At 39.5% G+C, this 26,810-nt stretch overlaps 1 protein-coding gene across 4 annotated transcripts in view; it reads right to left on the bottom strand.

Moving 5' to 3' along the window:
• Window positions 1-26,588, bottom strand: part of CCDC68 (coiled-coil domain containing 68) — a 56,408-nt gene extending 29,820 nt beyond the window's left edge. Inside the window, exons 1-7 of one of the 4 annotated variants that reach the window (XM_050767863.1) lie at window positions 26,416-26,588; window positions 12,574-12,661; window positions 10,840-10,968; window positions 9,143-9,229; window positions 6,308-6,448; window positions 5,189-5,314; window positions 3,079-3,207 (exon numbers count right to left, since the gene is read on the bottom strand). In XM_050767863.1, the coding sequence (XP_050623820.1) occupies window positions 3,079-3,207; window positions 5,189-5,314; window positions 6,308-6,448; window positions 9,143-9,229; window positions 10,840-10,956 (600 nt within the window). In that variant the 5' untranslated portion in view covers window positions 10,957-10,968; window positions 12,574-12,661; window positions 26,416-26,588. Of the gene's footprint in view, window positions 1-3,078; window positions 3,208-5,188; window positions 5,315-6,307; window positions 6,449-9,142; window positions 9,230-10,839; window positions 10,969-12,573; window positions 12,662-25,048; window positions 25,316-26,415 lie in introns of those variants that run through there. The other 3 variants (XM_050767865.1, XM_050767864.1, XM_050767861.1) reach the window with 3 other exon arrangements.
• Window positions 26,589-26,810: the final 222 nt, after the last annotated feature.

Here is a 26,810-nt window from a genome sequence, read left to right as displayed (position 1 = left end):
GGCATTTTTGCTAGCTTATCACTGTGCTTATGGAATTCATTCTCACTGCATTCCTGATTAAAGTGGGACAGATGGTGAAGGTTTTAAGTAATGTGTTCATTACCAGACCTCATACCACTAATGGCTATTTACTGGAGCAGTGGATTGTTCAAGTGAGTAGCAAGTAGATTTTTCTCCAGGGGGCACCCACGACCAGGGCAATATTTATCAACCTTTGTGAGGATGTTCATTTTTAATTTTTACTTTCTTTTTGAATTTGTGTCTTTTTCCTATTAATACAAAAGGCCCAGTACACCCTGCCCTTATTCTGGCCCACACTCCCTCCCTGAGACACCCTACCTCACAGCCTGTCTCCTCAGTCTCTCTTTAAACCAAGATGTTGCCCAACTTTGTTCCTTATAGTTTTATTTATTTGCTTGTTTCACAAATATAAAGTATTTTAAAACCAATTTGCTTTGTTTTGTTTTGTTTTGTTTTTGAGACAGAGTCCTGCTCTATTACCCAGGCTGAAGTATAGTGGCGTCATCTCAGCTCACTGCAACCTCCACTTCCCAGGTTCAAGTGATTCTCATACTTCAGCCTCCAGAGTAGCTGGGACTGCAAGCACGTGCTACCATGCCCAGCTAATTTTTGTGTTCTCTTAGGAGAGACTGGGTTTCACTATGTTGGCCAGGCTGGTCTCGAACTCCTGGCCTTAAGTGATCCTCCTGCCTCAGCCTCCCCAAATGCTGGAATTATAGGCATGAGCCACCACACCTGGCCTAAACCATCTTTTACTTTAAATAAAACTGCACATTGCCCCTCCACATCATCCCCACTTACCTCCACCCTCCAGAGATTCCAGTAGGCTGCACTTTAGAAAGTCACTGAATTATTCTGGAAGGTTGCTGCATGGCCTTACTAAGTCATGCGCATCCTGTCTACTTCCTTTGTCCAAGATCTCCTGGAGACAGCCCACTATTAAGAGTTATTATCAGGGCAGGAACTAGGCCATCACTTCCCAAGAATGTCCTGCCAGGATCTGAGTCACTGAACCTTATTCTAGGGCATACTCCTCTGCCTTTGACTGTGCTTTCAGCCTCCCTAAAGGACTCATAGAGGAATTAAGAAAGGGAGATTTAGGAAGTTCCTTGAGCCTCACACAATCCAGATATACTACATTGTCATATCCACAAAAAGAGACGGGTTCATTCACAAATATATATTCAGCCCCTAGTTCTGTTACACATGGTGGTGTTCAAATATTTGTTTAGTAAACAGTCAAGTAAATATACCCCAGAACTCTGAGATGAACTAACATCTAGTATACATTTCCTAGGATCGCTAGGAAATAGAAATTATCTTCTACTGTTCTTTTTTTTTTTTTTTTCTGAGATGGAGTCTCGCTATGTCACCAGGCTGGAGTGCAGTGGCACAATCTCGGTTCACTGCAACCTCCCTCCTCCTGGGTTCAAGTGATTCTCCTGCCTCAGCCTCCCAAGTAGCTGGGACTACAGGCACCTGCCACCACGCCCAGCTAATTTTTGTATTTTTAGTAGAGACAGGGTTTCACCATGTTGGCCAGGATCGTCTCGATCTCTTGACCTCATGATCCACCCACCTTGGCCTCCCAAAGTGCTGAGATTATAGGCATAAGCCACCGTGCCCAGCCTGTTCTTTTGTTAATTTGGGGGCACTAAACCTGACCCAATATTACTGGGTTTGAGATGGCATGAGCTCTACACTAAACTTAAATTTCAAGCTGGTTAATCAATCTGTTTGGTTAAGCAATTCTATTCGTTTCCCAGAATTGTCTTTCTTTCCTTAATGCAAACATTCTTTGTGCTATCTTAGTTTTATTAAGCTGTTTATTATAGGATCAAGTATTCTGCCACTACCAGGTACACATCCAAATATTACAGTTTTTCCAAAACAGCATAATTATAAACTGTCATGCCTGGATAAACTAATTGCTTAAGGATATTCTAGCCCAGTGATTCTGCTAAAGTATAACACTCAGTGACCTACCACATAATACACATGCAGCTGAATACTGTTATCTTAGAGCCACTTGATAATGGGCATATTTAATTTTTATGATTTCCTCATAGGTCCTTCACCAAGACTACGAATTCAACCAAATCACAATGTCATAAAACTTTAAATTCTTGGGAAATATTTTTAAACAAATCAAAGTTCCTTTGATAAGAAACCTAAATATTGAAATGTGATGTTTTTGAAATGATATTTATGAAATGGCATAAACCCAGGCAGACTCATAAAACAAATTAAAGCTAAAAATAACAGAGGCAAATACAATAAATATAAAAAATGTATTGGGCAATATTTACTAGTATCCAAAGCCTATATTTTTCTCTATTCCCAATTCAGTTTCAGAGATGCCAGTTTTCTCTTTGTTTTGCTATTAAAAAATAATATTCCTTGATTTGTCCAAGCTCTAAATTCTAAGGCATACATACACAAATTTACGTGTTCACCTTTTGTGTATATTTGGAATGCTAGCTAGTTAAATGAACATGGCATGAAATATTTTCAAATTTTTATTCTATTATTACTCTTCTCTAAATGTGCCTTCTTAAAGTTCCAATTTCTATAGAATGGCTTTTCTTAATGTAAACTGTATCTCTCCTAGTGCAGCCATAGGTTTTTACAAACACAAAGTAGACTTGGGTGATCAAAAATGGATACTGCACTGACTCTGATACATAAAAATGCTGTGATTACAGGGACCTGCTATATTAATACTCCTAGTAGATGGACTTTGTGCTCTTTTCCATTAGTTGCATTCACAGCCTCACCTGGTTCCCCTTTCTAAGTCGTGTATTTCCTAGAAAGTGACAAATGATGATATGACTACAGTATTTGCAGAAAGGTAAGTCAATCACTACAGTATAGATCATATGAAATGTTTAAGGGAAAATTAATATTAAATGCTTCCTAAGGGCAAATACTGTAAAGAATACTTTCACTTAGCATTATCTTATTTAATTTAATATCCTATTTATTTTGGTATTATTTTATTTCATTCTCATCCTAACCCTGTCAGTAAGAAAATCCTCTAATTCTCCAGGGCTGTACCTTTTCCATTCTCTGTACAAGGTTCTCCAATTCTGTAATTTGACTGTGTTTTTCTTCAAGTTTTTCAGCAACTTGATTCAGATTTTCAACATGTTGTTTCAATTTCTGTTCTTTTTCAAGCTTGTTAACCTATGGTCAGAGAAACAGTTGTGTTGTGAAAACTCTGTTTTTATTAAACCTATACACATATTACCTCTTTCTACAATTTTCTAATTAGCCAAAAAAATTCAGAATTCATACTTGCTTAGAATTGCTCTTTTTGATTTCAGTGTTTCCTTCAAAATAACCCTGATAGACTACCACAACATTAAATCAAGAATTAATATTATAATAAACATAAATATCCTTCCTAGAATGCTTCCATTTGTTACCATAAAGCATACTTTCTGAATTGATACACGAGAGAAAGATGCTAATTTAACAAAAGCAACATTGTTGACTTTTTCTCAACAATTATTATCCAGAACCAAAAAAAACCATACAGGTTCAATTAAAACACTTTTTATTTTTAATCAGAAAGTGTCATAAAATCAGAATAACTCTCCTCAGCGTGTCACCGTGCTACTTCACAGGCATAGAGCAGGGGTTGTGCTGAGGGATCATAGGAGAGAAGTTTCCATCTAGCAGGTAATAGGCTACAGCGGGACTGTGTCGACTAACTTGTTACTCTTCCGCATGTGTATTTAACAAAGCTTGACATTTCACAGGGAAAAATAAGTGTCTGGCTTCCTTTGTAAGTACCAAGCGCGCCTTTCAGTCAGTTCACTCCAGGCTAGTGCTGAGCCCACATTACAGGGATGCATGCTTCTTGTCCCCACAAGCCCCCCCCCATAGCATAGCACCCTCATCAGCTTCCCGCTTATGTTCTTCATCTGCACCCTGCATGCATGTGAGTATGCAACCATCACTACCACAGCTTGATGCATGAAAGGGTGTCACCTAGGCAGTGAATTTCCTACTGTACTCCCCTGGGGACCTTCCTACAGCCTGAGCTGACAGACACCTGGGTGCCCCAAACTATTATGAGTGAACTTACCTATTAGCTGTTTTATATTTTTAATTTTGGCAAACACACACATACAGGCATACACACACTTTTTTGACTTCTCCAGTTCTAGAATATATTTTTCAGACAGATTTTATTGGCCCTAGTGTATACACTTCAGATTTAAAAACAAATGAACAAAAAAGAACATGTATAAGTGTATGTACATTTTTATTTTTAAAATTTATATATTTACATATTAAAATATAAAAATATATAACTTATATATTATATATTATTTATTATACTTTATATATAATATAATTTATTATATATAACTATATATTTTAAAAATATTTTTTTTTTTTTTTTTGAGAGGGAGTCTCACTCTGTCGCCCAGGCTGGAGTGCAGTGGCGCGATCTCGGCTCACTGCAAGCTCCGCCTCCCGGGTTCACGCCATTCTCCTGCCTCAGCCTCCCGAGTAGCTGGGACTACAGGCGCCCACAACCGCGCCCGGCTAATTTTTTGTATTTTTAGTAGAGACGGGGTTTCACCGTGGTCTCGATCTCCTGACCTTGTGATCCGCCCGCCTCGGCCTCCCAAAGCGCTGGGATTACAGGCGTGACCGCAAACATATAGATACATATTTTGTTTTCTATTTTCTATAACCCAAAGTATGTATCCTAAGTCCAAAACAATTTTGAAATCATCTGTCTAGCCCAACTCTTTCATTCTAGAGACAAGGACACCCAAATCCAGACAGGAAGAATGGCTCAGTCTGGGTCATCTAGCAAGTCAATGGCAGAACCCGAAGAGAGGTTACCAGTCAGGCTCCGCAGGGCCAGCCCAGATTTCCAGGCAGGGTGGCACTGCCTCCCTCCCACCTGTGCTCATGGGGGATCGGGCAACAACTGCAACACAGCAGCTCAGCAACATCTGGGGGTGTCGGGCTAAGCAGGGGCGAGGGAAACTGGCAGAAAAGACTAGCACACCGCTCCTTTCCCAAGTCTTTTGCCAAGTCACTTGGCCATTGCTTGTTTCATTTCTAACTCTTCCAGAAAGATGAACTTGAACAGCTCAGGGTGGGGGCTAGTTCTCCCATAGACAAGCTGCGTGTTTGGTACCTGGAGTAAGTGTTTACTGTCCTCATGCTTCTTTCTCACTTCTTCAGACTGTGTTTGGTAGTTTTCAAATAATCTCCGGGCCACGTTTCTCAGAGCTGCTGCTCCTGCTTCTCTGGAGGCTTCCAGCTAGAAAAAAGGTCACTATGCATGTTCTGACATTTACAACAAAAAACTTTAAAGGCAGAACAGTTTGATGGGCAATTAAGAACACCAAGGGTATAACTATACCTTTTACAGCCTCATAGACAATGGATAGGAGAGAAGACACTGTTATTTGGTAAGAGGAAAATGTAAAAGGAGAAACTCCTTATTTAGAGGGGCTGTTGAAAAGGCAGATTTGCCATAGTCAAACCAAACCAGAGCTCTGTGCACAGTAATGCCCTGCAGTGATAGTCCTCACTGTTCAGATAACTCTATGCTGCTCTGTCAGCTTATACGCTTATTTGCAAGCCTTTTATCATTAATGTCCATAACAGTGTTAAAAAGTGTATCTTCCTGAAATAGAAGTGGGACAAGGTTAAAGTATTGAGGACAATAATGCTAAAATGTCGTGAATCTTTCCGGGATTTAACCTGAGGAAACAATCAAGAATGACTATAAAGATTTCCCTATCAAGATATTCATTGCAGGACAGCATATAAAATAAACCTTAAAGAAGAAAATCAAAAGCATTCAGCCATAGACAAATTTAAAAAATATTGTGGCATCTGACTATGAAGGCTATAATTAATATTTATTAAATATGAACACACTTTTAAAAATGTATTGTGGATTGTGGTAAGAACACTTAACATGAGATCTACTAAGTGTGTACAGTACAGTATTGTGAACTATAGGCATAATGTTATGCAGTAGATGTCTAGTCATCTTGCATGACTGAAATTGTATAACTGTTGAACTTTTGTGAGATATTTTCAATAACAAAAGAAGCCTCAAAAATAAAACAGTGAGATATGATTTGTGAAATATAAAAATGCTTCTCTATGTAAGGGAACACACAGATGGACCTATGGATGTGTGTACACATCTCTCTGCTTTTACAGAGCCACCAATGCTAACAACCCATCTTATTAGCGCAAAGGCTCAAAACACAGAATTTGAAACTTCTAACAGTCATACCTTGATTTTCAATACTTCATTCTCTTTGTGCATTTCTAAGAGCTGTAGGTCTTTTCCTTTTATCTTTTTCATGAGCAAATCCAAACTGCAACAAGAAGGATCCATCTCAGAATCAGAGCCCTGTTGAAGGTTTCCACAGTGCTGAAACAGACAAATGACAATCATAGACCTAACTATCTTTTCCTCTACAAGCTTTGACAACAGTAATGATCATTTAGTATTACGTATAGCAAAGAGGCTTCAGGTCAGCATAAATAAACATCTTTTGAATCTCAAATATCAATGAGAAATTCTGGAAGCACCTGTCTTCTATATTTGCTCAAATTTGAACAGATTCTTATATTGAAAGAGGTAGAATGACATTTTAACTTTTATATTTTCTATAGTTTCAAATATACTGATAAGTGCTTTTTAGGAGATAAATAATGTCCACAAGGCCAGACATTTTTTAAAAATCTAAGTTGTTGACATAATTACATTTTTGTTACATTGCATTATAGACTAACAGTCAGACCTGACAGTTACAATACATAATGGTCAATGTTTGGTGATGCTTCACTGTAATTACCTCATATTAAATTTCCAATCAGAGATATCAGAACTGAATGGCACTGCCATTATAACTTGATGTAAGCTCTAGCTTACTGAAAATACACTTGGAACATAAATATCATCTGGAATTGTGGACACACGGAGGTGAAAAAGAAATAATAAACCATCTAACTTAACCTGTCCATTTTACAGATGTAGAAACTGAGGACCAGGGCCCAAGTTTCTGCAGCAAAGGAGTGGGAGAGCTCCTGGCACAGCCTCTTGAATAGTTATTGTGTGCTCTTTCTGTTCTTTCAATTTATTTCAAAACAGAGAAACTATTCACAATTACACATACCCTACAATTATAATAACAACTTCTATTTGTTAAACACCTGTTATGTGCCTGCTCATCTTTTACATGTTTTACATACAGTCCTTTGTCTGAATACTGAAAACACTGGAAGGCACTAGGCCCTTTACACAGGTGAGGAATTTGAAGATGAAAGTTTAACGAACACACCTAGGGTTATACCTAAAATAACTGCCAGACCAGAATTAGAATCCCAGTTTGTTTAACAACAAAATATATAATATTTTCACTATAATATAATAACTACGACTGTAGAAATAAATAACAAAAATAACATAGTGTATGTGGATAACATCCTCCCTCACCATAACTCTGCCACAATTTGGTTTCTTATAGTCCAGACCCTAGTGCATATTTCTACTCTCCATATACAAAGTAGGAATTATTTTCTTTTCTAATTTGTTAAAGAATATTTGACAGAAAAAACTCTCGTAGAAGGTAGATTATCAGCAGTGGCAGATGGCTACAAAGATCATTGATCAGTGCTTTTCAAACTTCAATATGCCTATGAATTACTGGGTGATAGATCTGGTTAAAAAATGCAGATTCTGAATCAGGTCTGGGGTAGAGCCTAGATGTTCCGTTTCTAACATGCTCCCGGTGATGCTGCGCTGCTCGGACTGCAGACCACACTTGAGAGTAGCAAGGCCCCAGATCACTATGGTGAAATCTCTACAGGGCCAGAGGGCTGATGTTTTGATGCGTGGTGGATCTGCTGACCTTCTGTGGACTGAGGTGGCTGAGGCAGACACACAGCAACACAATGTCAACATTACTAGGAAGCTCCTCCTATCTATGGTGGGCATTTGGTCCTCAATTTCCTTGGCCCATGGACAGCATTTGACAGGGGTGTCCCGCCCTGCTTCTGAAACCCTCTCTTCATTTGCCTTCGGTGACTCCTGCTACAGTGGCCTTGACAGGAGTAGCTTCAAACCACAAAAGGTGAGCAGATCAACCACACATCAAATCACCAGCCCTCTGGCCCTGTAGAGACTTCGCCATGATAATCTAGAGAGTACTCTCAAGTGTGGTCTACAGTCCCAGCAGCTCAGCATCAACAGGAGCTTGTTAGAAATGCAGCATCTAGGCTCTACCCTAGAGCTTTGAAATCTCCTGTTCCTTCTAATCCACCAGCCTGATCTCAGCTTCCTGGGATGGTTCTTCTTCCTAACATCTCAACATTGGGAATGGGCATCTACTTGGAGGTCTAACAGGCAGCTCAACATAGCCCAAACTGAATTTTTTAATCTTCCCTCTCATTCCTAAACATAACCTTGTTTTCTAGTTTAGAAGTACTTTAAATAATAATGGAAGCTAGTTATGTTAGTGTGGGAGGCTGAGGGTGATGAAAATGACTACATTTATGCATCATACCCCACGTTATGGTGGACTCTGTGGCCATGCTTATAGTGGACAACACTGATGAAGTACACTTGGCTCAGATGTGGTTTAGCTTGGTGTAATCCAGGCAAAGCTAAGTGCAGATTGCTCGACCTGAGGTATATAAAGCTGATGTTGGGGAAGGGAGTACATTCAAGCTTATCAACTATTTATCTGACAAAGTCTTCACTCAACTCAGGCCTAAAAGCTTCAACTGTGTATGTCTATTCGTGTGGCCCACGTGAGACTAAAAGCTCTGCCTGTCATTGGGAAATGTTGCTGTCATGAATCTTGGCTAGACCAACATGTTCTCATTTACTTTCGATAAGTAAGCCTTGTTTAACATATTCAAGTAAGGCCTAGCCATTCCAATTTGATCTCATAACATTTGTGGTTAAACATTTCACACATATGGCCATTAACATCTTTAGATATGCATGAAATATTTCAACACTCATCCTTTGAAGCTTCAATGAACTTAGTAATTGCCCAAAAAGTTACTTTAAAAAGTCTAAATGGCTTTATGCTAATCTTCTGCAGGAAATTATTACCTTTGTATCTAGTTTGTTATTTGTACTGTCATGTCTTATTTCATCTTTAAACATTTGGGTTCTGATCTTTTCCAGAGTAGTTCGAATCTAGAAAAGGAAAAAAAAATTAATTCGTTTCAAAGGCATTTAATGCCGAAAGTTTTTTCTCAATACCAGTTACAGGGTACCTGATTACCTAGAAAGTAATACATATATATTGATATCAGATTTAAATAACTGCCACCATCAACCTAACTTGCATTTAGGCTAATATTGTTTGGATTGCTGAAAGTAAGCATTTGGTCTTTACAACTCTTTCTCAGACAAATCTAAAACACATCACTTAAGTAAATATTATCCCCAAAACAGTTATTATTTAGTAATTAGTACTTAATATTATTTAGTTTTGTTTTGTCTTTTTAGTAATTTAGTACTAATTTACTGTTTAGTAATTACTATAAAACAATTACTACTTAGTAATCACTATAAAATAATTACTATCTACTAATTACTACAAAATAATTACTACCTAGTAATTACTACAAAATAATTACTATTAAGTAATTACTACAGAATAATTACTGAGAGATCACATGCATTTATGCATGAAATATAAGCCCCATGTCTTGATGACCTATGGAGTTGCAAGACACTCAAAGATGATGGAATTAATTGATCTGAGCAAGTTATAAACTATGCCAGAATTTGTCCATTATTTAATTAAATAATCCAAAAAGGTAAAATGTGAAATTTCTCTTTTTATTCAGTATCCTCTTAGATTGTCAGACTGTGAGAGTAGGAGCGAGGTTTATACTCTAGCACATTTTTAAATTTTTTATTATTATAATTTTTTTTTTGAGACAGAGTCTCACTCTGTCACCCAGGCTGAAGTGCAATGGTGCAATCTCCACTCACTGTAACCTCTGCCACCTGGGTTCAAGTGATTCTCCTGCATCAGCCCCCCAAGTAGTTGGGATTACAGGCGCCCACCACCACGCCTGGCTAATTTTTTTGTATTTTTAGTAGAGACAGGGTTTTGCCATGTTGGTCAGGCTGGTCTCAAACTCCTGACCTCAGGTGATCCACCTGCCTCAGCCTCCCAAAGTGCTGGGATTACAGGCATGAGCCACTGTACCTGGCCTACTCTGGCACATTTTAAGTGCTTAATACATGTCTGTTGTAAGAAACAGTTAAGAATATATATTTCTTGTCAGCCATTATCATTTTGGATTCTCATAAGACTTCACACGTTTAATGAAGTGACATGCCAACCCGCAGTCACTGACAATAGTTACCCTGAACTGTGAAAAGGAACAAGGTAACGAGAGGCACCAACTCAGCAGGAAATGTAAACATCTACTTGGGAACACGATCAACACTCGTGAAACCACTGGAAAACATTATAAAACAGTAGGAAATCCAGTGGTGAATAGTGAGGGACAAATTAAGTGCTGATAGGTGTTCTGAACCCTCCTGGCCCATTATTCAATTTTACTGAGTGAGGAAAATTATTTTACTCCAAGGGTAGGAACAGTTTCATATCCTCAAGAGAAATGACTAAACATGGGTTTAAATTTCAGCTAGGAAGAGTGTCCTTTGCCAAATTAGAGTTGTTCCTTTACATATGTTCTATGGAGAGGGAAACAAAGTCCTCCAGCCCATATTGGAATTTCTCTTTAAAAATCATATCATACTAATGATTTCTGCTACCCACATACCTTTTTCACATACTCGGTTTCTTCAATAATGTGAGCGGACGTAGACTCATACAAGGCAGAATTATCTTCCATCTTATCCCTTGGCGGAATTTCTGTGGTCACTGTCACCGTTGTCATCGTGAATTCTGGCTTTAAGAAAACATAAATCAGCTAAGCAAAACAGACTGTTTTGATTGTATGATTATATGGTTCATAAACTGAAATAAGTTGTTTTATCACTATGGTGAAATATAGCAGAAAAGCTATAAATCATTGGTATCTGTATATAGTCATAAATCCAGGAATTAACTTCATATAAAGCCATATCATCTGAAGGAATCTTGAATTAAAAATTTCACATTTAAATAATCTAAGAAGGTAAATCTGAAATTTCTCTTTTTATTCAGTATCATCTCAGACTGGAAAAATCTAAAATCTCAGACTGTAAAAAGGAATGAGGTTTATAGATAGTCTAGCACATTGTAAGCACATAATAAATGTAGAATTAACATGATACAATTATAACAACATTATATTTTTTTGTGTGTGTTTGTATCTTCATACATAGTCCGTGAAGGTGATTTACTATTAGGAGAACTAATAGTAAGAGTCTGGAAAAACCCCATGCCAACAAGAAGAGGATAGATTAAATAAACTATCAACTGCTAAAGAGTCATCACTAGGATGTATTATTATCTCATGAAAAAGCATAGAGCAGAACAGAATATATAATATCATATTTTCTACAAGAAGGGTAGGAAATAGGAATGGAAGGAAGAAATCTGTGTCTTAAGGTTTTAATACTAAACCACGTATATATTTTATTTAACTATGAAATAAAATTGACAGAAAAAGTAATCGTCCAAAATAAAGGTGAAATGAAATAAATTAAACAAATAAATATATCTGTATATCAAGTTCTGTAACCACAAGAATTATTCAAGTGATTAAAAATGACATACCAGGAACTATCGATCCCTGCTCTATATTCTAAGAACAAAAAGAACAGCAAAACAATCTTGAACAAATATTCACTCATAATATTATTAGTGGAAATATTGGTATTGCTATTTTGAACTGCGAACTGTGTTTGTGTGTGTTTATGTACACAGGTTCGCACTGTAGAATAAAGCCAACAGGTAATTGTGTTAACATCATGAAGAATCAAGCTATTTAGCATAAAAGAAAAAATAAAATAAAGAACAAAAATGTTAGGTGAAGCTGGGCATGGTGGCTCACATCTGTAATCCCAGCATTTTGGGAGGCCAAGGTGGACCGATCACTTGAGGTCAGGAGTCTGAGACTAGCCTGGCCAACATGGTGAAACCTCGTCTCTACTAAAAATACAAAAATTAGCTGGGCACGGTACACGTGTGTAATCCCAGCTACTTGGGAGGCTGAGGCACGAGAATCACTTGAACCCAGGAGGTAGAAAATAATGATTTCTTTTCCTTAAAATAATATATATTCTACCTTTATTCACCGATAAACCTAGAAATAGTAGTGGTTAGCATCCCTCATTGCCAGACTGTAGTCTTTGAATATCATATCCTACTAAAAAGAAACTAGGACTTCTTGACTGATCCAGGTCTGGGGTAAGAAATATGTAAAGTGAGCCTATAATTATTATTTACTATAATAAATAGTAAATAACCAATAAGTAAACTATAATAAAAAGCCCTGTGAGGTAGGATTATTAATCCTCTGTTACTGATAAGAAGCCAAGACTCCACTCCCATAGAGACATTAACTTACCCAAGATGAAGTAAAATTAAGAGCTAAAACTCCAACCTTGGTCTTTTAGAAGTTCAGAGATGTTTCCATTATATTAAGACTGGCTTCCCTGGAGAGAAACAATAACAACAACAAAATATTTAAAATCTAACAATGACCTAGGCTGGAAAAAAACAAAGAATTTGCATATTTGAGAGCATCACTTTGAAACAAGATCACTTCTGGGGACACTACAAAGTCCTTTAATCTTCAATGAAATTGACAGAATATGCCAAGAATTTTCCATTTTATTATAAATCCTCTTAGCAGCTATGGCTTCTATTAAATATTTGTTTCAGCAGAAGTTGATTTGGCAGCAGCAACTCTGCAAGTGTGCTTTTGCAAACTACGAGTGGAAGTACGTCTCTTACTGGGTCCTCTGAAGTCTCTTCCGGGATTAAGATATTGGTGCAAAACAACATTTAAATGCTTGAAGTAAGAGAAACACCCATAGGGTCAATACGCAGTACGCTTGGAAGCCAGACAGACGATGGTCAGGCCAGGGTAGGGGTCAGCAAACCCCAGCCTGGGAGCTCAATCTGGTTTCCCTCCTGTTTGTACAGCCCCAGAGCTAAGAATGGTTCTTACATTTTTGAATGGTCAAACAAAAAATCAAAAGAAGAATAACATTTCATGGTACATGAAAATTATATGAATTTCAAATTTAGTATTCATAAAAATGGTTGAAAAAAATCAAAGGATAACATTTCATGACACATGAAAATTATATGAAGTTCAAACGTAGTGCCCATAAATGAAGTTTTACTCTAATGCAACATGGCCATTTGTGTCCATATCTTTTGCGTAGCTTTGGCACCACAAACAGCAGAGTTCAGTAGTTGTGACAGAGAAAGTATGTGGCAGGCAACGCCTACAGTATTTCCTATCTGGCCCTTTACAGGAAACGTTTGCTGACCTCTGGGTTAGGGCTTGGCAAGGAGTGGGGCAGGACCAGTGGGAAAATAGAGGCAAGCAAAGCAATCGATCTGGCCTGAGTTGGTTTTTTCCTCCAGTACAGTACCCTTGATCTACAGTCCCCTTTGACTGATTTACTTTCATTTTCCTTTTCGTATGTTATGCAGTGTGTACATTAACAGATGATAAGAGGCATTTTATCACAGGAATGAATCACTCTTTAGAATGAATCTGTCTGCATTCTCAGGCTCTTTCATAATTTGAAAATTGCATCAGGCCTTACGTCTTTTATCCTAAAATATACTCTCGTATGTACCTTTTATTCTTAAAATCAAGGAATTTTGTCTCTTGATCACTGATATTTCTGAAAACTTCCCACCTTTTCCCCTCACTGGTTGGGCCATGTTAAACAAGTTACATAAAATCTTAGTTTTCACTTAAATAGCTGTCAGATAGGGGTGATAACACCTAGAGATATGAAAATGAAGTTTTTGTGTTTTTTTTTTTAATGCCTGCTAACAGAAGGCACTCAATGGACTGTCACTGGCAATATTGTTACCCTGTTATTTTATATTATCAATAGCCACAGAAGACAAGCAGGGCAGGTAGTTCACCTCTATCTGGTTGCAAAGCTTTATAACTGTATCCATATGAAATTAAATTCCATATCTGTCCTTCGTTCAGAAAACTTTTGTACCCAGAGTCCTTGGTTCGTAGAAAGAAACCCAAGGGGAACACAAGCCGGCAAAGTCCAAATTGCCATATGGCATTACTATCCTCGGGAAAATCCATGTTAGCATTTTATTTCAGCCAGAAGTAGATTAAGGGGATAAAAATTTCAAAATAAATCACAATCAGTTAATTAAAGTAAGGAAATACTTTTCTTTGTCTTATGCTAGAATGGATTGAAGACAGCTTACAGGTGGCATCACGCCAAGAGGAGGTATTTCCTAGACAAGGGCCTTTCAAACAGGGCTCCCAGGGAGGAGGCGGAGGGCTGCTGAACAGACAGAGCTCTGCCACCTCAACTTCAACCACAGCAGCTCTGCTTTGTTCTGTCACACACACTGAATTTTCCCATGAGGCTTTCTGTGAAGAAAGAGGGTTCCACAGCCGAAACAGTTTAGAGGTAGCCTGCCTAGTCTCATGGCTCCATTCTGCCACTCCGTACCTGTGTGACCTCTGTTAAGTCCCTTAACTGCTCTGTGCCTCAGTTTCCTTAACAGTAAAATGAAAATAATATTAATTCTTAACAACAATAATCAATGTGGGGTTGTTCATGAGTTAATATTTGTCAAGCACTTACAGCAGCACATATAATATATAATAAATTATTTGTACATATTTGTCAAACAAGTACTTAAAATATGAAACCATTATCCACAATTAAGGCTGACAAGCAATCTGAGTGGTTTCCTTTCTTCCAGGAAAGAAGCAGGTTATATTTTAAATAATCTGCAGACTGAACTGGGCTATGAAGGAAAAATTGCTTTGGAGGACTTTAAGACTAGCAAATCCGTGGTACAAATTCCTTATTGCTAATACACTGATTATTTGTCAGTTTCCTCAAACAATGATGCTACCATCTAATGAAGAGTTTACAATCCACAAAGCAATGTACACATATTATTGTGAATTGTAATCCATATGATAAACCACCACACCACCAGGCACCCAGGAGAATCTACCTGAACCTTGTGCTCTGGTTAATGACATGAGAACAGCAGAAGTTTTATACAATAAACACAAACAAGTGCCTGTGACGGGTTGAACTGTGTCCTCCCTCCAAATTCATGTTAAAGTCCTAACCCCCAGTTCCTCAGAATGGGATCTTATTTAGAAATAAGGTTTTGCAGGTGTAATTAGTTAAGTAAACATGAGGTCAGGTACTGGAGTAGGGGCGATCCCTATTCCAATATGCCTGATATCCTTATGAAAATGAGCAATGTGGCGAGAGACGAGAACACCGAATGCCCTGTGAAAATGAAGGCAGAGATGTAGCGATGCTTCTATATGCCAAGGAACATCAACCATTACTAGCAAACCACTAGCAGGGGAGAGGCACGAAACAGATCTTGCTCACATCCCTGCAGACACCTTGATCTTGAACTTCCAGGCTCTAGAACTGAGAGATGATCCATTTCCCTGTTCAAGCCACTCCGTGTGTGGTACTTTGTTAGAGCAACCCTAGAAAAAGTTTACACACACTGTTCATATTGTAGAGACTGTAACAAGGGTGTTTCCTTTCTTTACTTGACCCTTGATTCATTTATTGAAAGAGTAAATATTTACAGAAAGCCACTGTGTTAGGAACTGTGGTTACAGGGCTGAGCCAAAGACCATAGTTTCATAGGATTTTCAGTACAGAGGGAGAGACAGACATTAAACAAACAGGTAAATATAGAGGGAGTCTAAGGGAGGCTGTGATGAGTGACATGAAGAAAGTCCATCAGGGGACTGAGGGTAAAAGGAGGTGCTGTTCTAGATGAGCAGTGAGGGAAGCTGATCTGAGGAGTTGGTATTTGAGCAAAAGATGAAGAAATCAAGTGCAAGCCGTGTGGCTCTCTAGGATCTAGGAGAAGAGAGTTCCAGGCAAATGGGAAAGCAAGAGCAGAGGCTGGCATGTACCTAGAGCAGTGTTCTGATTTTTGTTGTTGTTGTTGTTTGTTGTTTGTTTTTTTGAAACAGGGTCTCAATCTTGTCCAGGTTTGAGGGGAGAGGCATGATCTCTGCTTACTTCAACCTCCACTTTCTGGATTCCAGTGATTCTCGTGCCTCAGCTTCCCAAGTAGCTGGGATTACAGAGGTGAACCACTACACCCAGCTAATTTTTTTGTATTTTTAGTAGAGATGGGGTTTCGCCCTGTTGGCCAGACTGGTCTTGAATTACTGGCCTCAAGTGATCCACCCACCTTGGCCTCCCAAAGTGCTGGGATTACAGGCATGAGTCATGGCACCCGGTCGCTAGAGTAGTGTTCTAAGGAAACCACGGCACACAGCAAAGTCTACCATTTTCTTTTCTTTTAATGTTGCAAGACCTTTTTCTTTTTGACCTAAACTTTTTGAGACTTCCAGTTTGCCTAAGGAGTTGTCTCCTTGGCCACATTAAAACAGGCTTAGCCGTTGCTATTACGGATCCCCCAGGATTGAGGCAAAGACAAGAGTGAAGCTGCCAGGTACTGCAAGGTATATACAACTGACCCCATGTCAGCCCAGAGAAGGGGCAACAAAATCTGATTGACCACACAGAGGTATTCTTCACTCACATCTGGGGCCTGCTGATTGAAAAGCACCATGCTGGATGTCTGGCAGGTTTTGGCTAGCTAGTGCTTGAATCTCCTTCCCAGATATGCTGAGGCACCGTCTGTATGAGTCTTGCAGGAAAGGTCTCTTGTTCATGCTCACTCCTTGGAGCTAGGGCATAGGGACAACACCTAGAATCAGCCAAATGAGAGCTCCCGCTGGAAGTGCAACTCAGGGAATGGCCATCTGGCTGGTTGGAGCTGGAGGCAGTGGAAATCCAGTCATTGTTCAGGAAAGGGGGGGGGGGTCCGTGACACAGAGTGGTGCTTCAAGTGGCAGCAAATTCAGTGGCAGTATCCAGTGGTCAGTGGCTAGTGGCTATGTCAGGAGGACCCTAACTCCTCATCCCACAACCTGATTTCACTGGTGTCCTAGTATATGAGATCCTCCCATTTTCCAAACCTAGTTTTTCAACATTCCCATCAATTCCAGCAGCTGCTCTATATCCTCTCAGTAAATTCTTCTTCTACTAAGTCAGCCAGAATCAATTACTCCGGATGGCAATCAAGAGCCCTGCTTGGTTTCAGTACAGTTTCTGAGTTTTCAGGTTTTCGTTTCCTTGTTCTAAGGGATTATTTGTTCATTTTTGATTACTATTTTATAGAGCTTGAATATTAGAAACTGAAAAAGTAAGTGACTACAAAAGTGCCACAAGGATAATTGGGTTATATGAGGGAAAACAGCGAACATATCTCCAAACCTTTGATGAGACTAACTGTGCCCTGAATACTAAATAGCACACCTGTTCTGCAGCTACTTTACACAGCACAATGGTGACATCCAGTGTCAGCTGGCTAAATCTCAGGTGACTGTGCAGTTTACCTGAAAATGACACACAGTATACGAAAGACATGTATGTTACACTGCACCTAAGTTCTGTTTTCAAATAAGAATCTAAGCTTTTGCTAAGTAGAATTAATTTTATTCAACTGCATGCTACTCATTTGTATATCCACATATATTATAGCCAGTGCTACAGAAAATTCTTAGATATAAGATAAAAGCTATTTTGGAGGAAAAATGAAATATTGGTGTAAACACAATATACAAATACATGTTATTGACAAAACAGGTGCCACTTACCAAATAATTTTTCACATATTGCCAAAATTAATCATTACGACACTGTGTTATAGTTATTATCTTCAGTGTGTGTGTGTGTATATATATATATATGTGTATATATATATATAATGCAATAAGGCACAAAAAAAGATGTAAGATTTTCAGGGTTATAAGAACCTCATCAACTGAACACAAATAGGTTGACCCCAAATTCAGATGGCTTTTTCATGAAATAGTCTATCCTCATAGTTCACTGGCATAATTTGAAGCATTGAAAAACAGCTGAAAGTTTCAGCCAATGTTCAGTTCAGCAACTAAACTGCAAAAAGGTGCAAAGCACACGCATCCCTTCCCATCTGGAGAAGAGTGGGAAGCAGGGGCCAGGATTTGTTAAGTGAGGACTGTATGCCCGGTAGGGTATGCTCTCTATAATACTTCTCACATATGCCCTGAGAGGTTGGCATTATTATTCCCATTTTGCAGACGAAGAAACAAGGCTCAACAACATAAACAAAGATAACTAGTTGGTGGCCATTGGATCCCAAGCCACGAGTTGTCTGGCTCTTTCTCAGGAGTCTGCTAGCTCCTTCTAACTTACCACTTTGCCTCCGCTACATTCTGAAGGAATTTCTAAGCTTCAACTTCTTGGGCCCAAGATAGCTGAAGAATCAAAGTTTTCCAAAGTAGGTCACTAAGTAACAGTCACAGAACTCCTGATGGGAGGTCCCAGGTGTGTCCTTCAGGAGCCTGAACAGATGTTGTTGTCCCAGTAGATCTACTCCATGAACAAAGGCAGTTTGGCTGCATGGCTTAAAAACAAGGGATTTGCACTCAGTTGTTCTGCCTACAAGACTCTGTTCCACTTCCTCACCAGCTGGGAGGTCCTGGAAAATGATTTAAACTTCCTAAGCCTCGGTTCCTCAACAGAAAAATTCAGATGAGAATGCCAACTTTCTCAGAGTTATGTGAGGATTAAATGAGATATTGCATGAAAAGTGCTTAATGGAGTATCTGACTTCATGCACATTAAATTAATATTGAAACATAATGTTTATACTCACAACTTATTGTGGACATTTGCTTGTAGGACATGATTTGAAAGTGTCAGTTCCCAAGCTTAGTTTTCCCCTCACAATTCCTTCCTTATCCCATCAGCCAATTGTTCCTCTTGACTTGAACTTCTCTATTAACAAGTCACCCCAAAACCTGATTAACACTTGCCAGTCAATAAAATATAAAAGGAAGCTGAGGTCAATGACATATGTCACAGTCACTTGCAACATTTACATGATGTCCTTTTAGAAAATGTCATTTGTGGCTCTATAAAATACTTTAGAAGTGAAAAGCCCAGGAATTTATAAAATACCTACAGTTTTCTGAGCTTGTCCTGGATTATTGTAGCTTGAACATAATTTACGTCATGTAAAAAACTATCCAACAAGGGGAAAAAGAGAAACCATAACAGTTCTGGTGAGGATGTGGAACAGGTGGAATTCCTGTCTGTTGCTGATGGGGATGGAAAATGTGGAGCTGCTGTGGACAACAGCTTGGCAGTTTCCTATATAGTTAAATACATAGTATACAACCCATAAACCCTCTGCCTTGGTATTTATCCAAGTGAAATGAAAAGTTATATTCCATAACACCTGCACACAAATGTTCATAATTGCCAAACACTGCAAACAATTCAAATGTTCACCAACAGGTGAATACAACTCCTCATTAAGAAGGAATGGACCAGGCACAGTGGCTCACACCTGTAATCCCAGCACTTTGGGAGGCCGAGGCGAGCTGATCACCTGAGGTCAGGAGATCGAGAGCAGACTGGCCAACATGGCGAAACCCCATCTCTACTAAAAATACAAAAATTAGCCAGTTGTGGCGGGGCATATGTGTAATCGCAGCTACTCAGGAGGCTGAGGCACAAGAATCGCTTGAACCTAGGAGGCAGAGGTTGCAGTGAGCTGAGATTGTGCCATTGCACTCCAGCATGGGCGACAGAGTCTGACTGTTTCAAAAAAAAAAAAAAAAAAAGGAATGAATTACGGGATACACACAACAACATAGATAAGTGTCAAATGCATCATGCTAACTGAAACAGCCAAATTCAAGGGGTTACATATTCTATGGTTCCATCTATTTGACATTCTAGAAAAGTAAAAACTGTAGGAATCAAAAGGGATTAGTGGTTACTTGGGACTGGCAGTGGGAGACAGGTTGACTACAAAAGGAATACGTAGGACTTTGGGGTGGGGGAATATATCTTGTTAGTGATCATGGTTCTATGACTATAACAATTTCCCAAAACTTACAATACTCTACACTGAAAAAGATGAATTTGTACATGTTATTTAAAAAAATAGTAATCTGGCAGGATCTAGAAAAAGCAATGCATAATTGAGATTTCAAAATCCAAGAACCTCCACTGATTTTATCAGAAGTAACTGGAAGCCAAACTTAATTGGATTTGTTTTTCTTCATTCAAATTCTTGACCCCCAAAACAGTGTAAATGATCATATATATATATCTATATATATACACATATAGAGAGATAGATAGATAGCAATGGAATCAGTGTTGTTAAAAACAACAGGCAACTGGGCTGTTGATTCTAGCTCATGCTACGTGACTAGTCAATTAAACTTAGCATTCAGTATGACAGAAACAAGGAAAGCCTGTTTATTAAAGGTGATAAAGTAGAAGGAAATATATAATAATACATAGGAAATATAAGAATATTTCCAACAAACTTTAAATCTAATTCATGAACCTAGAACTTTTTTTCTCATCTATCCATTCCTTTTCTAATAGCTTTCTAGATCACAATATGTTTTCATTCTTCATATTTGTCCATCTGCATATACACTGTTGGATCAATGATGAAAATGTCTACTTATTCAGGGTCTGAAACAGCCAGGACCCTGCTTTTCTCTTTTCTTTTCTTTTTTTCGACAGAGTCTCACTCTGTCACCCAGGCTGGAGTGCAGTGGCTCAATCTCAGCTCACTGCAACCTCCGCCTCCCAGGTTCAAGCAATTCTCCTGCCTCAGCCTCCCGAGTAGTTGGGACTACAGGCATATGTCACCACACTTGGCTAATTTTTGTATTTTTAGTAGAGATGGGGTTTTACCATGTTGCCTATGACTGGTCTCAAAATCCTGACCTCAGGCGATCCACCCACCTCAGCCTCCCAAAGTGCTGGGATTACAGGCATGAGCCACCAAGCCCGGCCATGACCCTACTTTTCATCAATACCATCGCCCACCCTCCCACACCATGAAGATGTTTGACGTATCCAAGAGCAGCGTCCTACCAAATTCCAGGTGTTTATAGAAAGACAGAAGTGTCAGAGGCAGCCTCCCACTTTGGGCAAAACTAAGTTCCTTGTATCAGATCACAACAACGTAAGTGACCTCATCAAAATAAATAGCAGGTGCTTACACTTCAATACCAATCAAGCCTTCTTTCTCTTGATAAACCAACATAGCTTGGTGAATGTCTCCGCCCTAATCTGATCCCTGGAGTATTTGAAAGTGAGAATGATGAAGGTGGATTCCTGTAGATGGTAAATACCTCTTAGGAGATACTTGGTATAAAATCATCAGTATAAGGCTAAAAAAAATGCATTTGTTTTAGAATTTTAAAAATCTTTATCAAGGAAACAAAGGTGTATTACCAATCGAGATTGATTACTCCATCCAATCACACACAGATCATCAAAACAGTAGTAGTATTCTCACCTAGGAGTTTTAGGAAGTTGTTTTGACATTTCCAGCAGAAAAAAATGTGCTGCAAATGAAGACATTCAGCTTTGGAAAACTATATTATTTAACCTACATTATCTTCTTTTCAAATTGTAGATGTTAAAAAAAAATCTTTTGCATTCTAAATTGCCCATAAAATAGACTTCTAAAGCTGGCCACAGTGGTTCACATCTGTAATCCCAGCACTTTGGGAGGCCAAGGTGGAAGGATTGCTTAAGGCCAGGAATTGGAGGCCAGTCTGTGTAACACAGTGATACCTCATCTGTGAAAAACAAAATTTAATTAGCTAAGTGTAGTGCCACGTTCCTGTAGTCCCGGCCATACAGAAGGCTGAGGAAGGAGGATCACTTGAGCCCAGGAGTTTGAGGCTTCAGTGAGCTAGGATCCTGACACTGCACTCTCACGTGAGTGACAGAATAAGACCCTGTCTTGAAACACACATACGCACAAAAACAGACCTCAAGTTATTTGGATGCTCTTTTTTTATCCCCCAAAAGAAACTTGCAATTTGAGTAGGAACTTAAAGGCATTCAGAGAGACGCTGTCTTCTTTTTAGGCTCACAGAACTGACTAGATTTTTATAAAAGGATTTCTGTTCAACTACAGAAATCTCCCTAAGAGGATATTTAAGCATAAGTTGTCAAACATGACCCGCCCCCACCCCCAAAATGCATTTGCCATAATAGCACAAAGGAAGATCAATGGAGATATATAAGAAAACAATTCTGGCGGGAAACTGCTATTCCAGTTTCCTGATTCCTAATAGAGGTATACCAAAAGTCAATGTTCTTGCAAAGTTAAGAAGTTCTTTTTTGTTTGTTTGTTTGTTTGTTTGTTTGAGGCAGAGTCTCGCTCTGTTGCCCAGGCTGGAGTGCAGTGGCGAGATCTCAGCTCACTGCAACCTCCACCTCCCAGGCTCAAGCAATTCTCTTACCTCAGCCTCCCGAGGAGATGGGATCACAGGCACACGTCACCACACACAGCTAATTTTTAAAAAAATATTTTGGCCGGTCGCGGTGGCTCAAGCCTGTAATCCCAGCACTTTGGGAGGCCGAGACGGGCGGATCACGAGGTCAGGAGATCGAGACCATCCTGGCTAACACAATGAAACCCCGTCTCCACTAAAAATACAAAAAAATTAGCCGGGCGTGGTGGCGGCGCCTGTAGTCCCAGCTACTCGGGAGGCTGAGGCAGGAGAATGGCGGGAACCCGGGAGGCGGAGCTTGCAGTGAGCCGAGATCGCGCCACTGCACTCCAGCCTGAGCGAGACTCCGCCTCAAAAAAAAAAAAAAAAAAAAAAAAAAAAATATATATATATATATATATATATATATATTTTTTTAGTAGGGAAGCAGTTTTACAATGTTGGCCAGGCTGGTCTCCAACTCCTGACCTCAGGTGATCCACCCGCCTCAGCCTCCCAAATTGCTGGAGAAAGGTAGAAGTTCAGACGAGTCTCGCTCTGTCACCCAGGCTGGAGTGCAATAGTGTAATCTCGGCTCACTGAAACCTCTGCCTCCTGGGTTCAAGCGATTCTCCTCCCTCAACCTCCTGAGTAGCTGGAATTACAGACGCATGCCTCCATGCCCGGCTAGTTTTTGTATTTTTAGTAGAGATGGGGTTTCACTATATTGGTCAGGCTGGCCTCGAACTCCTGACCTCGTGATCCGCCCAGCTTGGCCTCCCAAAGTGCTGGGATTACAGGCGTGAGCCACTGTGCCCAGCCAAGTTAAGAAGTTCTTAATGTTGGTTTGTTCTCTAGACAGTTATACGCAGAAAACACCACTGCTTAATAGGAACCCGGATGTTTAACTCTTGGCATTCATATTTAAAATTATCATAGAAGAGAGTCAAAGCACCAAATAAGAGGCTGGCTCACATCAGTTATTCTCACATTATGCTACCATGGAAGCTGCACCAACGTATCTGTTTTACCATGCAAATATAATTGCATAAACATCTACTAAATGGTGAACAAAATGTGGCATAGCCATGGCATGGAATAAACCCTAGTCAAGCAATAAAAAGGAACCAACTACAGATACATGTGACAACCTGAATAAATCTCAACAACTATTCTAACTGAAAAAAGCCAGATGCTAAAGACTATATATTGTACGATTCCATCTGTATGAAATGTCCAGAAAAGGCAGATCTAAACAGACACAATAGACTAGGGGTTGTCTGGGGCTGGGGTAAGAATGGTGAGTGATTGCAAACAGGTCCCAGGGATGTTTGAGGAATGATGAAATGATATAAAATTGGATTGTGCTAATGGTTGCACCATTCAATAAATTTACCAAAAATCATTGAAACACTTAGATATATTTCATGGTACGTAAATTATATCTCCAATAAAGCTGTTAAAAAAAAAAAAAAAACCAGAAGGAAAAGTAAGAATAACTTGAATAAAGAGGCTGTTTTCCTCCAGGGGGAAAATCTAATTATAGTCATATTTTTCTAATTTATAGCAAAAAAATAATTTAATGGATAGATTTTTTTTCCGTTTTAAATTTTTTGTTTATTAATTTTTGTCTCTAGATTATTGTGATCCATACTACAAGTTTAGTTTTTATTTAATTTGCATGACATTGACACTTAGCTATTTTAAGTTAATATTTCATAGCATTAAGCCTGAAACACATGATTCCTAAGTTCTTCCCCAACCTAAACAAAAGAGAAAACCACTGACCAGAATAACACACAAGCTCCTCTATCATTTTTAGATTTGACTATTTAAATCAATTTAAGGAAATATGTGATTCGAAACTAATCTGGTTTCAGTCACGGTCGAAATTGAATGGATCATTGTGGTCTGTAAATCTATGGCCTTCACTTGGGGTGGCCTGGAGGACTCCAATGTAGTCAATTCCAGGAGGACAGAACTGTGTCTTATTTACACAGGGCTGTGTTTGGCCCAGACCTTCTTCCCCTCCCATCTGGTTCTCTCACACAGAACCCAGTGCCCTCAATAAATATTGTTTTAGTGATTACATGAATAGGCCCACAAATTTACAGATGCACCAAATAGTTTCTAAAACTGAATGTACACACACACACACACACACAAAATCTCTCTCTCTCTCTCGTTTTCCAAACCCACATAAATGGCTGTTTTTGAATGTCATTTTAGTAAATGACATTCATTTAAACATGTTAGTAAATTCATGGTAAAATTTTGCCATTATGAAATATTTTCAGTCAATAAATAGCCATATAATTTTGATGTAAATATCTCAGTTCAAAAGATGAGAAACTACTACTTTAAAAGACTTTTACATTCCCACCAAAATCTTCAGTTATTTCCCTTTTCAGTCATTATTCCAAGCAAACATACACCTCATTTTTCAGCTTTGTCTAAATTTAGCTTACGTTTTTTAGCTTTGGCCAAAATTTGGATTACAACTCACCTTCAGTGTTGAGCACACTATAAACAAATAAGCTAACAAATAACATGCCTATCCGTAATTCACAAAATAGCATCAGTATTAATTTCAAAAGTCTCTTTCTAGTTAGGACAAGGGATCAATTTATTTTGTAAATAACAAGAGGTAAGAACCTTCTAATGACGTTGGCCTTGTGACGTCAGCCCGGGTCCCAGGAAGTATAGTTGTTTTCATTCTTTCTGTAAACATTTGAGGAACCACACGGGGACACTCCCTGCCTTGGGCAGAAATTCCTCTGTGTCAAGGGCCTTCACTCAAACTGGGAGTGCGGTGGAGAAGGGAGTGGGCAGCAGGGGAAAAGCGTAACAACAGCACCAATTGTGTCTGCCAGGGTACCTGACACTCCTGCCCAGCTCACATTTCAGGAAAACCGGACTTCAGTAGCTCTGAATATTTAATAGCATTAGGTAAAATCAAAAGGACAGATTATCTCCTCTCTATCACAAACACAGAATAATTCCTTTTTGTATTCTGACACTTCATCCGATCTATATACACCAAGAAAGTAAAAGAGGTTTTGATTCCTAAAATAAAACAATTAGAATATAATGGGGAACAGACGCAGCTTCAGTTAGCTTCAGGGCTTGTTGCTTTTTCTGATCCTTATATTCAATTTTGTCTTCACTTCCAAAAAGGCTGAAAATTCACAGCTATGTTATCATCCAGTCTAAAAACTACACCTGCACGGTCCCATACTAGTCTTTAGTAAGGTAAGTGTTCCTTTGTCTAGCTGCCTAGCACTCTGTAACTTCCAGCTCTAAAATCTCATGATGCCTACTCAACATGAAGGAAACGGTCAAGCAATGGGCTGTTCTTTTAACTACACCTGCAGCTGCGGAAGCCCGGACAAATGAATGAAGACAGCCACCCTCATTCATCTCTGCTGTTTAAAAAATACGAGCCCAGTGACCTGTCAAAGTCACCACGCTGGAGTTCCCAGGTCAGGGCGTTTACCGCAGGACTTTTCTCCACAGCCTCTGAAATTAGCAGGCAGAAATCGCGGGGACCCCTGACAAACGCATTGTATAACAACAACCTAAATAAATAATCAGGTGTGCGCCGGGTTAAGTAGGGGTTCCTCTCTGCGGAAAAAAAGTAACTCTTCCCAGTGGAGAAGAAACTTCTCGCCCAGGAAATTCGAGCCCAGAACCTAGATTTTCAGGAAGGATTACCTTTTCACCAAGGACCCTTTTACAGGAAATGTCTTTGATGCCAGGAGCTCCGCTGGGGAAGCCGCTGGAAAGACACCTGGACACCCACATACCTGGAGGGGATGCGGGGGCGCGCCGCAGGGACCGGGCCCGAAGATCCCTACCTTCGGACTCGCCTACCTTGGGGGGCGCCCAGCCGGCACGGGGTCTCGGTGCTGCTCCTCCCCTGGGTGATCGGGCCCTGGGGCCAGGGTCGGTTGCCAGGGTCCTGGGAGTGCAGCCGCCACCGCCCGCAGGTTTGGCTCCGCCCCGCGGGGCGCGCCCAGGGCAGAGTCCGGCGCCGGTGAGGCTCCGGGGAGGAGTCGCGGCTGGACGCGCCCGCCCATCGCGGGAGAGCCAGGCTGTGACCCTCACACCCCTCGCTAGGGTGCTGTACAGGCGGGTTGGGGGAGGGGATCGGCTGCTGCTTTTCAAGAAGTTTCTATTTGCACCCTAAGTTTATAAACTTTTTTGTTTTTTAAATAATCTTTGATTTTATTGTTTTTAGTATAAATTTATGGCGTACAAGTGCATTT

Source organism: Macaca thibetana, chromosome 18 (genome assembly GCF_024542745.1).
Source record: "Macaca thibetana thibetana isolate TM-01 chromosome 18, ASM2454274v1, whole genome shotgun sequence".
Lineage (NCBI taxonomy): Eukaryota > Metazoa > Chordata > Mammalia > Primates > Cercopithecidae > Macaca > Macaca thibetana.
This window is presented reverse-complemented; position numbering and strand designations above follow the sequence as displayed.